This window comes from Procambarus clarkii, chromosome 55, assembly GCF_040958095.1.
Source record: "Procambarus clarkii isolate CNS0578487 chromosome 55, FALCON_Pclarkii_2.0, whole genome shotgun sequence".
Lineage (NCBI taxonomy): Eukaryota > Metazoa > Arthropoda > Malacostraca > Decapoda > Cambaridae > Procambarus > Procambarus clarkii.
Window position 1 is genome coordinate 10,984,801 of NC_091204.1, and position 15,150 is coordinate 10,999,950.

At 44.5% G+C, this 15,150-nt stretch overlaps 1 protein-coding gene across 1 annotated transcript in view; it reads left to right on the forward strand.

The window, feature by feature from the left end:
* Window positions 1–15,150, forward strand: part of Ino80 (chromatin-remodeling ATPase INO80) — a gene marked incomplete at its 3' end in the record, with an annotated part of 167,440 nt that overhangs the window by 22,207 nt on the left and 130,083 nt on the right. The window contains 4 exon segments of the mRNA XM_069305469.1: window positions 2,143–2,313; window positions 6,856–6,987; window positions 10,727–10,885; window positions 14,871–15,029. Coding sequence (XP_069161570.1) covers window positions 2,143–2,313; window positions 6,856–6,987; window positions 10,727–10,885; window positions 14,871–15,029 — 621 coding nt within the window.

Genomic DNA, 15,150 nt, shown 5'->3' on the forward strand with positions numbered 1-15,150 from the left:
GAACAACCACTTGTTCTCAAAACACATAAGACTGCAAGTTACATATAATAGTTACTTACAAAATATATAAGTACAATGACACCTGTTTAATTACAGTATATAAAACATTTTCTAACTAAAATAAAGTGACATCTGGAACTCTCAAACTGAACAGGTCCAGCTTTCCCGTATCAATCAAGTAATAGACGTGTGCAGAGACAACCGCTCTCCTGTCCACTGACGCTGCCAAACCACACGACAATTTACCCAAAGCACAATGTGTGTACATATACATGCAATGATAAAATAAAATAATATTTATTTTAAATTTATATACGTATTCTGCTAGGAGTACGTAACAGGAAGCAGCCCGTGACAGCTGACTAACACCCAGGTACCTATTTTATTCCTAGATAACAGGGGCATAGGGTGAAAGAAACTCTGCCTATTGTTTCTCGCCGGCGCCTGGGATCGAACCCAGGACCACAGGATCACAAGCCCAGCGTGCTGTCCGCTCGGCCGACCGGCTCCGACCGGTTGGGCCAACCAAGCCTCAACCACCAACGGACCAAAAGCCAACTGACTTATTCTTCACCAGAAAAGGCTCCAGCTGCAAACATACAAACTGGCCACCTTGATCAAAAGAACAAAAACCCAGGCATCGAAAGAGAGCATGAAGCTCACTTGAGTCCTTGAACTTGAGTCCTGGCTTTGTTGCTGTGGACTCTTCCCTTTCCCTTTCACAGTATATACTCAAATGCTCTAATCTTTCTAACAAACGTGACTTAACATAAGCTTTCCCCCTTCCATTTCTTTCTTTCTCTCTTCTCCCTTTTTCTGTTCATTGTCTTCTCCTACGCTCCCTTGCAATCCTCTTCTTTTTCCTATTACTATCTCCTTCGGTGGTTATAATAGGAGCTGCCTCGTATGGGCCAATAGGCCTGCTGCAGTTCTCATTACTACTATCCCCTACACCTGACTTTCCTCCTCAGCTCTCTCTTGCCTATTTAATGCCTGTCCCTACCTGTCCTCATCACAATCGACTTGAGAATGGTCCAGGACGGACCGAAACGTCGTCGTCCCTTCAATTTCTAGTGTGTGGTCTGGTCAACATGAAGCTCACCCATACAGCAACCTCAAGCAAGAGAGAAGTAAAAAACACCGCCTTACAAAAACAATTCTAGACCGAAGGGACACAATAAAACAAGCAGACGAAAGGAAGAAAAGAACACAGTTCAAAGACCAAGCGGGCTCGGGTGGTGCATGAACGGGCCAGAGGGAAAACAGTGTATGAGAAAGCTTGCGAAATCGGGGTGATGTAGTATCGACCCCAAACACAAGCTGGAGCCGTTCCGTAACGGCTTCATGGGCTTCAGGGGCTTCATGGAGCCTCCAGGGGCTCACCCAGAAACTGGCGTTTCATTACATACAGTGCTTTTTCCTCATACAGTTCCAAGATGTGATTAGGAAAAGTTATGAAGTTAAGAATAAGAATGTTGGTTGACGCAAGTAATCTTGGCGCAAGATTACAAGTGAATCTCAATGACACACAGGACGAATTCAAGGAATGTTTTGTGAGCACTTTAGCAGCTGTGCAGCTTCACTTTAGCAGCTGTGCAGCTTCACTTGAGCAGCTGTGCAGCTTCACTTGAGCAGCTGTGCAGCTTCACTTGAGCAGCTGTGCAGCTTCACTTGAGCAGCTGTGCAGCTTCACTTCAGCAGCTGTGCAGCTTCACTTCAGCAGCTGTGCAGCTTCACTTGAGCAGCTGTGCAGCTTCACTTCAGCAGCTGTGCAGCTTCACTTGAGCAGCTGTGCAGCTTCACTTCAGCAGCTCTTGCCTCACTTATGGACATAACAATAATTTTGTTTCACTTTTTTTCCTGCTCGATACTGTATTGTATTTATATTTTGTGATTCGTAAGTCTTAATAATGTATCAGTTTTGTATTAGGATACAAAATTGAGTTTGTATTTGGTTTCTTTAAACCCATGAAATTAGCTGATGACAAATTTATAACTTAATGAATTTTTATTATTTTTGCTTTTTTCCTCCATACCTCGAGATGGTTTCGGGGCTTAGCATCTCCACGGCCCGGTCCCTGACCAGGCCCCTCAGTTTGACATGATAAGTTTTATTTCTAAAATTGGATTGTTGTGTTTCAGAATCGTGGGTATCTGTATTACAGCGCCGGCTTACTGTCTCGAGTTGACAGATATCCCGACCATCAACGATTTATGGCAGGATCCAGAAGAAAGAAAAATAAGGAGCGAAAAGAAAAGGAAAAACTGAGAAAGATTAAGAAGGAAGAAGATGATGAAGATTTAGATCCTGAGGTGATAACATTGTCAAGTTATGTCAAGCTTATAATAGATTATATACTGTGTTCATTAGCAATATTGCAGTCATTCTCTGGAGACAATATAGTAATGCCATATTAACAATTTTTTGTGTCCAACCACTTGGACTGGATGACAGAGTGATGGTCTCGCTTCTTGCAGGTCGGCGTTCAATCCCCGACTGTCAAAGTGATTGGGCACCATTCTTTTCCTCTGTTTTATCTCAAATCTATATCCCATATATCCCTTACAAGGGCTATATAGTCGTGATGGCTTAGCGCATACTCTTCATACCTTACCTTAACCCTCTTGCTGTGGACTTCAATTTGTGTTAAATGTTGGCATATAAAATGTTATGATTTTTGTGTCGTGTCTTCAGCAACTTGAGGGTACTGTATATGTTTTACTTTTAGTAGATTCTATATTTTGGATTTATATTTATTCTCAATTTTACTTTGCTAGTTGATTATTGGTTGATGGTACATTTATTTAATGGAATTATCATTTTAGTGTGCTTTCTTTTATACATAGTATCAGTGTCTACTGAATATAATACCCAGTCCATCTTTTCCACGCCAAGTACCCAATCTGTCTTTCTCAGAACTAATGTGCAGAACACCTTTATGAAGGAACACTCCTCTTTGGGCTTTTCAGGGTTCAGTTCCTTGGCACTTTTCGACACCCTTGCTTGATGTTTACACAGATGCCTCGGCTCGGGGTTGGGGCTTTATGACTAATGTTCGCCAAACTGGCCAGGGTCGTTGGTCTCTCAGCACAGAGTAGGAGTTTGTGGCTGTGTGCCATTTGTTGTGGAGGGTTTGGATTCCTCCAGGCTCCGTGCACCAGTTCCATTCGGACTGTTCCCTCTGTCGTTTGTCTCGCCTGGTGGTTCACTTCGGTCCCTGCCTGTTTTGGAGTCAGACAGTTTGGGTAAATTCATCTGGGTTCTTGGGGTTTGGCTGTCCTTGCCATTCACGTCCAGTGAGTGTTCAACATCTTCACAGATGGTCTGTATTAGCTCCTTCCCATTTCCACCGAGTGAACCGTCAGTGCCGCCTCTTTTCTGTGGCTTTGTGAGACGTTTGGGTGCCATGACTCGGACCTCTTTGAGTCTGCGTGATCTTGGTACCATCCTTTATAAGAGGCACTGTTCCCCAATTATGAGGCCCTTGCTGTGGATGCCTTTCTGTTGGATGGGTAGAGGGTAGGGTTGTACCTCTTGGCCCCCAGTCTGGCTGTAGCTCGAGGTCCTGACCTGGTGGGAGTTCTACCGAGGGATGGTGATCTTTTTTGGCTTCTTTATGGCCAGCTCAGTCTTAGTGTCAGGCACTGTTGCTCGGTGTCCGAACCCAGGCATTTTTCCGCAGCTCTTCCTCTTCAGAGGGTCGGCCCAGTGACGTACTACACTGGTTTGACCACCTCCTCCTTTCGCATCTGGTATTTTTCACACGTGTTTATTGTGATCTCTTTTGTGAGCCGGTGACTTCTTTCATGGCGTCCCGCCTACATTCCTCCTCTCGGGAGACAATATGAGCTTTCTTGGCACTCTTTTTGCAACTTGCTTTTGCTTTGTCATTGTACTTCTGTTTCTGAGTGTGTTGTGCTCTCCATTCTTTCTGCTCAATACCCTCCCAGCAAGCATTAGAAATATTGCCGGTACAATGGTGGAAGTCTTCGAGAATCATTTAAACAAGTTCTTGCAACTAGTACCAGGCCAATCAGGGTGTAGTGTTTACTAGTTGTGTTTACTAGTTGTGTTTTTACGGGGGTTGAGCTTTGCTCTTTCAGCCCGCCTCTCAACTGTCAATCAACTGTTTACTAACTATTTTTTTTTTTTCCACACCACACACACACACACCCCAGGAAGCAGCCCGTGACAGCTGACTAACTCCCAGGTACCTATTTACTGCTAGGTAACAGGGGCATTCAGGGTGAAAGAAACTTTGCCCATTTGTTTCTGCCTCGTGCGGGAATCGAACCCGCGCCACAGAATTACGAGTCCTGCGCGCTATCCACCAGGCTACGAGGCCCCTAAGGTGGACATGTAGTGGACATGTGGGCCTGCTGGCCACTAGAAGCAACAGCCTGATGGACTAAGTTATCACACAAGTCGAGCCTAGCCTCAGGCTGGGCTTGGGGGAGTAAAAGAACTACCGGAACCCTCTCCAGGTATGCTGCTTCTCGGTTTCTGAGAGGTTGTTCTGAGGCTGAGCCTAGCCTCAGGCTGGGCTTGGGGGAGTAGAAGAACTACCGGAACCCTCTCCGGGTATGCTGCTTCTCGGTTTCTGAGAGGTTGTTCTGAGGCTGAGCCTAGCCTCAGGCTGGGCTTGGAGGAGTAGAAGAACTACTGGAACCCTCTCCAGGTATGCTGCTTCTCGGTTTCTGAGAGGTTGTTCTATCCTTTCTTGCCTTTACCCTGCTAGGTGTCTTCTGCCGTATGCTGTCGCCTCATTTATTCTTGAGTCGTTGGTGGGGGCCACTCCTGCTTGCATTCCGAGTTGTTTCCTCTTCGGCCCCATTTCACATGCTTTCTCTCACTTTGTTTCACCTCTGGCCTACTCCTGTGTCACCTAAGCCGGCCAGGTCTCTTGACCAAGTTTCTTCTTTTCTTTAGTCTCCCTCTGTTCCAGTGGCCCCATTGGTCCTCATTTATTTTGGCTGGCGTTCTTTTGCTTCCTCTGGCTTTCGGTTGCCAGGCATGGATGCTTCTTGGGCACCTTTCTTGAGGTTATCTTGATAATTTCAGGGCTTTTAGTGTCCCCGCGGCCCGGTCCTCGACCAGGCCTCCACTCCCAGGAAGCAGCCCGTGACAGCTGACTAACACCCAGGTACCTATTTACTGCTAGGTACCAGGGGCATTCAGGGTGAAAGAAACTTTGCCCATTTGTTTCTGCCTCGTGAGGGAATCGAACCCGCGCCACAGAATCACGAGTCCTGCGCGCTATCCACCAGGCTACGAGGCACCTTTGGTGTGGGGGCTTTTATAGTTTTGGTCTTTGTGGGTACCTTACTGGGTTGCTGCCAGTTCTTTCTTTTCTGGTTGGGAATGAGTAGGTTGCCCTCTGGTGGTGGTGGTTTTGCTGAGGGTGTATCGTGTGCAGTGTCGGTGGCGGCTTTGTGCCACCAGTTTTGTTTCGGTGCCTGACAGCTGGGAGGACAATGCTTCGGATTCGTAGTCCTGAGGTTCCGGGTTCGATTCCTGGTGGAGGTGGAGACAAATGGCTAAAATGTTTCTTTCACCCTGATGCTCCTGCTACTTAGCAGTAAATAGGTACCTGGGAGATAGACAGCTGCTACGGGCTGCTTCCTGGGGGTGGAGGCCTGGTCGAGGACCAGGCCGCGGGGACACTAAGCCCCGAAGTCATCTCAAGATGACCTCGAGATAACCTCGGTGGTCTCTTTGTGGTTCACGCTAGTTTCCCCGGTTCTCTGTTCCAGGGCTTGTGTTTCTCTGATCGCATGCAGTGTCTTCTCGTCTAGCCAGTCCATGGCCTACCCTTGTGCCCTTGATGAGCTTCCGTAAGTTGACCAGACCACACTAGAAGGTGAAGGGACGACGACGTTTCGGTCCGTCCTGGACGGACTGAAACGTCGTCGTCCCCTCACCTTCTAGTATGTGGTCTGGTCAACATACTTTAGCCACATTATTGTGACTCATTGCCTGCAGCTTCTGTAAGTCATGATGTGCGCTCCGTAGGTGTGCGCTAGTTTCAAAAATTTTTGATAGTTTGTTTATATTGATGAGGAACTTCTTATGCCAGTTTTGAGGCTGCAGTCTCGTTCTGACCATGCAGTGGTCTGTTTTGTTTCACTGGCTTCATGAGTTCTTTCCCCTGGTGGTGGCAGACATAAATAACTTTAAATGTAAGGTGTTCGTAGGGCCACCACTCCCTGCGCCTCTCTGAGGGGCAGGGAGTGGCTTCGTGAATCTGGCCCCCTGGCCAGATTCACGAAACGGTTACGCAAGTATTTACGAACGTGTACATCTTTTCTCAATCTTTGGCAGGTTTGTTTACAATTATTAGACAGTTAATGAGCTCTCAAGCACCAGGAGGCTGTTTATAACAATAACAACAGTTGATTGGCAAGTTTTCATGCTTGTAAACTGTTTAATAAATGTAAACAAAGCCGTCAAAGATTGAGAAAAGAAGTACATGTTCGTAAGTGCTTGCGTAACTGCTTCGGGAATCTAGCCCCAGGTTCTGACTCGTTGTTCCCGGTAGGCCAATAAAAACTTGGCAACTGATGGCACCTAGTAGTAGGGCACTGAAACTGTGTAATAGCTTTAGGGAGCCACCGGGCCTCACCCAGAAATTGGTGTTTCATTACATTCAACGCTGGTTTTTTTAATATAGTATTCATTCATCTTAACAATATTCAATAGCCTCGATCTCATCTTTTAAATATAAATTGTGGAAATGGTTGGTTTAAAGAACCCAAGACTATTATAAAATCCTTATATACATTATAAATCATTGTATATTATATATTGTCATAATATGCTTTATACTTAATTATATTTGTTTCTCAATCTACCAGAGTCCATTGGCCCAAAATGAAGACAGTCTGCACAGTTTTCCGGATGATACATCTGATGACCTGACAGTTCCAGTCAAGGGTCGAGGCCGAGGCAGCCGAAAAGATCGAAAACCCAAAAAATTAGATGCTCAGGTAAAATTACTCATAGTCTACTCGAACATGTTTCTGAGCTATAGCAATGGGGTCTGCCAAGCTTTAAGGAATCACATTTGGCCTCGGAGAACTACTCAAACCTTCCAAGAGGAAGGACCAGGGGCCAGATTCGTGAAGCAGTTACGCAAACACTTACAAACCTGAACATCTTTCCTCAGTCTTTGGCGGCTTTGTTTACAATTATTAAACAGTTAATGAGCTCCGAAGCACCAGGAGGCTGTTTATAACAATAACAACAGTTGATTAGGAAGTTTTCATGCTTGTAAACTGTTTAATAAATGTAACCAAAGCCATCAAAGATTGAGGAAAGATGTACACGTTCGTAAGTATTTGTGTAACTGCTTTGTGAATCTGGCTCCAGAATTTGGCTACTTCAATGAGATGAAGATTAACACAAATGAAGTTTAACCCAAAACTGAGTAAAACTCTGCCAGAATGCATAGATGCCTAAAAGCGAGTAACTACCTAAGCAAATTAGTAACAATGAGCAAAATAAGGCAAACAGTTGTAACACAATCGACTTGAGAATGGTCCAGGACGGACCGAAACATCGTAGTCCCTTCACTTTCTAGTGTGTGGTTTGGCCAACATATTTCAGCCACGTTATTGTGACCCCTCGTCTGCAAATAGTTGTAGCTGTGCTGATGAGGACGAAACGTCATCGTCCCTTCACTTTCTAGTGTGTGGTTTGGTCAACAGTTGTTGCTGTGTTGTAAAGATGCCAGGGTCACCACTACCAGATGGCAGCCCAAGTCACCCTAGGGTGTGAGAAGTGTTAGTTATGAGGTGTATGCTTAAGTGACTATGGTGCTTGTCTGCCCCCCCATCCCCCCAGTGTAAATGGGGGCCCTGCACTTTAGCCAAGGGCGCACTTGGGTTTTGTAGGGGATTTTTCTTGTGTGCGTGTAATTTCCTAAGTGTAGTTACAGGGCGAGAGCTACGCTTGTGGTGTCCCGTCTTCCCAGTACTCTTTGTCGTATTACTTGACTTGTTCCAACCGTCTTCCGCTCTGTTTGCAAAAGAAAACTTTCTAAAAAAAATTTGCACCTTTGATTCCTTAGCTTAAATCTGTGTCCTCTTGTTCGTGAAGTTGCTGATATCAGGAATTCCTCTCTGCAAATTTGGTCAATTCCTGTTAGTATTTGTAAGTGGTGATCATTTCACCTCATTTTCTTCTCTTGTAGTTTTGGTATGTTTAATTCCTCTAGTCTCTCCTTGTAATTCTTGTTTTTCAGTTCTGTAAGCCATTTTGTAGCATGCCTTTACACCTTTTCCAGTTTATTTATGTGTTTCTTGAGATACGGGCACCATACAACTGCTGCAAATTCCAATTTTGGTCTCACAAAAGTCATGAAATTGAAATTGAATTGAAATGAAATTGAAATAAGTTTATTGAGGTAAAATACACACAAAGGGATGAGGTAGCTCAAGCTATTCTCACCCCGTTCAGTACATCGTGTTAATACATACATCGACACACATCACAAACAATAAACATATTACCAAACATTCTGAGAGGTAAACATATACATTTCCTCCTTTACACAAGCAGTATGGTATCAGACGTACCAAAAGTCATGGACAGTTTGTTTAGTATTTCACCATCCTGAAGGTTGGAAAGCGATGTTTACGCTCCTCTTACAGTGCTCTTTATGCTCCTTTGGTGACAGTTTACTATCCAAAACCACCCCTAGTGGTGAGGGGCCTCGTAGCCTGGTGGATAGCGCGCAGGACTCGTAATTCTGTGGCGCGGGTTCGATTCCCGCACGAGGCAGAAACAAATGGGCAAAGTTTCTTTCACCCTGAATGCACCTGTTACCTAGCAGTAAATACGTACCTGGGTGTTAGTCAGCTGTCACGGGCTGCTTCCTGGGGGTGGAGGCCTGGTCGAGGACCGGGCCGCGGGGACACTAAAGCCCCGAAATCATCTCAAGATAACCTCCAGATAGGTCTCATTCTTTATTAGGGTTCTTCAATTCCTCTCCACATACAGTAGCTTGTAAATTGTCTGTGGGGGTCTATTTTCTCCAATTCCACATTCCTCGTGGCATTTATTCTCATTGAATTTTATTTATCACTTGATGCTCCAAGCACTTATTATATCTAGATCAGTTTGTAGGGCATGACGATCGTCTGCGTCTCCTATGTTCCCCAGTAGCATCACCCACAAACATGTTCATACAATTCTGTATTCCTTCTGGGAGGTCGTTTATGTAGACGATGAACATTACTGGTGCAAGAATTGAATCCTGTGGTACTTCTGTGGTACCCTGTGACAAAGCATCCACTATTAACACTCACCCAGTCAGATACATTGACTCTGATTACTGTCCTCATCTGTCTGTCAATTAGAAACATTTTCATCCATGTCAGAAGTCTTCCTGTCACCCCCTCCGGTATGTTCGTTTCCAGAATAACCTCTTGTGTGGGACTCTGTCAAAAGCCTTTTTTAGTTCCAGATAGACACAATTCACCCAACCTTCTCTCTCCTGTAGAATCTCTGTGGTTCTACCCAGAAGATCAAATCTAAGAAGATTTGTTACACAGAATCTTCCTGTTCGAAAACCATACTGTCTGTCCATTATTATGTCATTATTCTCCGGGTGTTCGAGCCATTGGGCTTTAACTATTTTTTTAAAATGTTTTGAGTACCACGCTTGTTAATGATGTGGGTCTATAATTTAGAGGTTCTTCTCGGCTACCATTTTTATAGATTGGAACTATGTTTGCCTTTTTCCATATATCTGCTAAGATTCTTGTGCGCAAGGATGTCTGGAATATCTATTGGAGTGGAATGCTCAGTTCAGTTGCACATTCTCGCAGCACCCAAGGTGAAATTCCATCAGGTCCAACTGCTTTATTGCTTCCTAGCCCCATGAGTAATTTTTTCACTTCGTCTTGAGATACTTCTATGTATTCTATGGTGTGCTTGGGAAGTGGCATGGGGTTCGGCTCTTTGAAATCCTCATCTCGCAATTTCTGTTGAACCAATCCTGCTTTCTGGTTTTGTATCTCTGTTTTGGTATGAATGTTTGTGTGCCTTCATCATATATGTCAAAATTTGGCAAACATCTCATTTACTTCCTTGCCTAGCATCAAGTCTGGCCAATTAATTTCACCGATGAATTTTCCAAGTTTCCCACAGTGTCCTCTCTTGAAATCGAGTTTATCAACTGTTTCATGCACCCATTCTCTTCTAGATTGTATCGCAAAGCATATTTAATTTCCAACAGGATATGATCACTCTTTCTCGAGGGAGGAAGGTACTGGATGTCAAATATCTCCTCTTCTTTCCTGGTGAATATTAGATCCAGTATTGACGGAACATTTCTTCCCTCATTCTATAATCAAGTGCGATTATATTTATGGTGCTGAGGAAGTGTGATTATGCCTACGAGATACTAATAATGCCTTGAGCATCACGGTAACAATTTGTACTTCCCTATTAAATATAATAGCTTTGATAGTCATGATAGCTGGCAGAGTATTTTGTATTGTTATATATATATATAATTTGTGAGTGGTAGAGTGGGAAAGTGAATATTACAAGTTTATCTTTGTGCAGGCGACGAGTCACAATAACGTGGCTAAAGTATGTTGACCAGACCACACACTAGAAGGTGAAGGGACGACGACGTTTCGGTCCGTCCTGGACCATTCTCAAGTCGATCGACTTGGTCTGGTCAACAAGTTTTTCTTATGTGTCCTCTCATTTCAGGCACTTACCATCCGAAGACACAAGCTATGGGTCTTGATGGCCAAGAAAGAAGTTGGAAGATGTCAGAAATCCAAGGCCTCTGTACGGAAAGAGGTCTTACAGAACTGCAAGAGGATGGCTACCGGTTGTATGAGAGTATGTCGACAGAAAGCTTTACAAGTAAGAGCCTCTCTGGTGTATGTATTTGACATGTAATGACTGCATAAGTGCATACTATTTTTGTCTGCTTAAGAAAGGATTTGTTTTTATATTTCCTTTCTGTAGGACATTCCAATGGTATTGTTTTAAGATCTATGGTCTTAACCATTGTATTGCACACACACACACCCTGATATCGTGGAGAAAGGGTGTGTGTGTGTGTGTGTGTGTGTTACACCAGCACATCACGTTTTGTTAGTACTGTATATTGTAAGATTTACCCCTTCCCCCCCCCCCTGGGTACAAAGGGGTTCACTTCCTGGGGCTAGATTCACAAAGAAGTTACACAAGCACTTACGAACCTGTACATCTTTTCTCATTCTTTGGCGGCTTTGTTTACAACTATTAAACAGTTAATGAGCTCGGAAGCACCAGGAGGCTGTTTATAACAATAACAACAGTTGATTGGCAAGTTTTCAGGCTTGTAAACTGTTTAATAAATGTAACCAAAACCATCAAAGATTGAGGAGAGATGTACACGTTCGTAAGTACTTGCGTAACTGCTTCGTGAATCTGGCCCCTGGTCCTCAGGACTCCAATGAACAGATGCCATCTTGAAAAAAAGATTGTTTGCATTATGGGAGCCGGTCGGCCGAGCGGACAGCACGCGGGACTTGTGATCCTGTGGTCCTGGGTTCGATCCCAGGCGCCGGCGAGAAACAATGGGCAGAGTTTCTTTCACCCTATGCCCCTGTTACCTAGCGGTAAAATAGGTACCTGGGTGTTAGTCAGCTGTCACGGGCTGCTTCCTGGGGGTGGAGGCCTGGTCGAGGACCGGGCCGCGGGGACACTAAAGCCCCGAAATCATCTCAAGATAACCTCCTAGCTGAGAACCTCAGTACTGCCAGAGCAACCGAGGCCGGCACATGTAGCTCACAGTACAGCTGTACAGGTCGGGGTCACCGCACCACATGCTGTGAATAAATTGTGAATAATCATGATTTATTACGATTGTTGACCAAACCACATACTAGAAAGTGAAGGGGCGACGACGTTTCGGTCCGTCCTGGACCATTCTCAAGTCGATTGTGGGAATCGACTTGAGAATGGTCCAGGAGGGACCGAAACGTCGTCCCCCCTTCACTTTCTAGTGTGTGGTTTGGTCTACATATTTCAGCCATGTTATTGTGACTCCTCATCTGCTTATCATGATTATTGAATCATCATGAATAAACACAATCATTAATTGTGTTTAATTGCCCTCAGATTGTGAAATATATTAAACACCACCACCCAAAGCTGTCTCCAAAACACATTTGGCAGTTTGAAAACGTTTGGCTTAAATCTAGTTTCTGGTGAAGATTTTGTGTGTGCATCCATGTAAGTTATCTTGAGGTTATCTTGAGATGATTTCGGGGCTTTAGTGTCCCCGCGGCCCGGTCTTCAACCAGGCCTCCACCCCCAGGAAGCAGCCCATGACAGCTGACTAACACCAAGGTACCTATTTTACTGCTAGGTAACAGGGGCATAGGGTGAAAGAAACTCTGCCCATTGTTTCTCGCCGGCACCCGGGATCGAACCCGGGACCACAGGATCACAAATCCAGTGTGCTGTCCGCTCGGCCGACCGGCTCCTGACACTGTCAGATTACACAGGTGTGTGCGTCCATATAAGTGTTGACACTGTCAGATTACACAGGTGTGTGCGTCCATATAAGTGTTGACACTGTCAGATTACACAGGTGTGTGCGTCCATATAAGTGTTGACACTGTCAGATTACACAGGTGTGTGTGTCCATGTAAGTGTTGACACTGTCAGATTACACAGGTGTGTGCGTCCATGTAAGTGTAGACACTGTCAGATTACACAGGTGTGTGCGTCCATATAAGTGTTGACACTGTCAGATTACACAGGTGTGTGTGTCCATGTAAGTGTTGACACTGTCAGATTACACATGTGTGTGTCTATGTAAGTGTAGACACTGTCAGATTACACAGGTGTGTGCGTCCATGTAAGTGTAGACACTGTCAGATTACACAGGTGTGTGCATCCATATAAGTGTTGACACTGTCAGATTACACAGGTGTGTGTGTCCATGTAAGTGTTGACACTGTCAGATTACACATGTGTGTGTGTCTATGTAAGTGTTGACACTGTCAGATTACACAGGTGTGTGTGTCCATATAAGTGTTGACACTGTCAGATTACACAGGTGTGTGTGTCTATATAAGTGTTGACACTGTCAGATTACACATGTGTGTGTGTCCATATAAGTGTTGACACTGTCAGATTACACAGGTGTGTGCGTCCATGTAAGTGTAGACACTGTCAGATTACACAGGTGTGTGTGTCCATATAAGTGTAGACACTGTCAGATTACACAGGTGTGTGCGTCCATGTAAGTGTAGACACTGTCAGATTACACAGGTGTGTGTGTCCATATAAGTGTAGACACTGTCAGATTACACAGGTGTGTGCGTCCATGTAAGTGTACACACTGTCAGATTACACATGTGTGTGCGTCTATGTAAGTGTTGACACTGTCAGATTACACAGGTGTGTGCGTCCATGCAAGTGTTGACACTGTCAGATTACACAGGTGTGTGCGTCCATGTAAGTGCTGACACTGTCAGATTACACAGGTGTGCGCGTCCATGTAAGTGTTGACACTGTCAGATTACACAGGTGTGTGCGTTCATGTAAGTGTTGACACTGTCAGATTACACAGGTGTGTGTGTCTATGCAAGTGTTGACACTGTCAGATTACACAGGTGTGTGCGTCCATGCAAGTGTTGACATTGTCAGATTACACAGGTGTGTGCGTCTATGTAAGTGTTGACACTGTCAGATTACACAGGTGTGTGCGTCTATGTAAGTGTTGACACTGTCAGATTACACAGGTGTGTGCGTCCATGCAAGTGTTGACACTGTCAGATTACACAGGTGTGTGCGTCCATGCAAGTGTTGACACTGTCAGATTACACAGGTGATCGCCTTGGCCAGAGTAAAATCCAGCCAAATGATAGTAGACATGACATTACACGTTCAGTAGAACTTCGGTTTCAACTCTTTTTAACCATGTCGTAGCTCAGTGGATTAAGGCAGTGTCTGGGATGCTCCCGGACGTAAGTTCGAATCCTCGTCACGGCCCTTGTGGATTTGTTCATTAGACATGACATGATTCTGGGTTAGGGGGAAGTTAGTGTGTAGTAAATCAACTCATCCTCCTGTTTAGAGAGTACCTATTGTACCGGTCGTCGATAGTCAGGATTCGTACGTTCTTAGCTTTTAGATAGTAAAATGCTGACTAGTAAGGAATCCTTTTAAAATAAGTGAAGCTAAACTCAAACTTAAATATTGATAGGCCTAGTATAGCACACATATGTACTATATGAGGCCTCAGATATTGTGTATTAGGCCTAGGGAGGTTAGGTTAGGTTAGTTTAGTTTGTGAAAGCAACACAAGTAAAAAAATAGTTTTCCAGTTTGTGCAACTCAATATTTCAGAGTTCTACTTTCTAATGTCGATGTACGTCGGTGTGTATACTATGGTCCTCATCGTTACTATAAGTACTACCAAAACAGGAGGATGGGCTGAGTAAATAAACTGCCTTGGAGGGAGCCGGTCGGCCGAGCGGACAGCACGCTGGACTTGTGATCCTGTGGTCCCGGGTTCGATCCCAGGCGCCGGCGAGAAACAATGTTCGGAGTTTCTTTCACCCTATGCCCCTGTTACCTAGCAGTAAAATAGGTACCTGGGTGTTAGTCAGCTGTCACGGGCTGCTTCCTGGGGGTGGAGGCCTGGTCGAGGACCGGGCCGCAGGGACCCTAAAAGCCCCGAAATCATCTCAAGATAAGAAGGTGCTAGTAAATGCTTCTTAGAAACAAGTTTGAAATCAGGTTAGCATGTCAGCAATTCAAATTAGTGTATAAACATTTTCATCATTTAGTAATGTGAATATGTACCATAGTATTAAAGGGAATGTTTGACAATCTTTTTCTTCAGAGTCAAAAAACAGTGAAGGATAAAGTGTGGATGTTGAAGAGACTAACAAGAACAATGCAAGGAGAGTGGAAGAAGTTCGACCGCATTTTAAAAGAGCAAAATCGCAGAGCCGAGAGAGAAGCTGAAGAGCAGCGGAAGATGGATAAAGAAATCTTAGAGGTAAGTACAAGATGCAATTAACACATTTTTAAACCTAGATAAATGGACTTCACCTCCATTCCATAATGAATTCCATTCCATAGTAAAGTCCATAGTAAATTAGTTATCACTCACTTTTAAT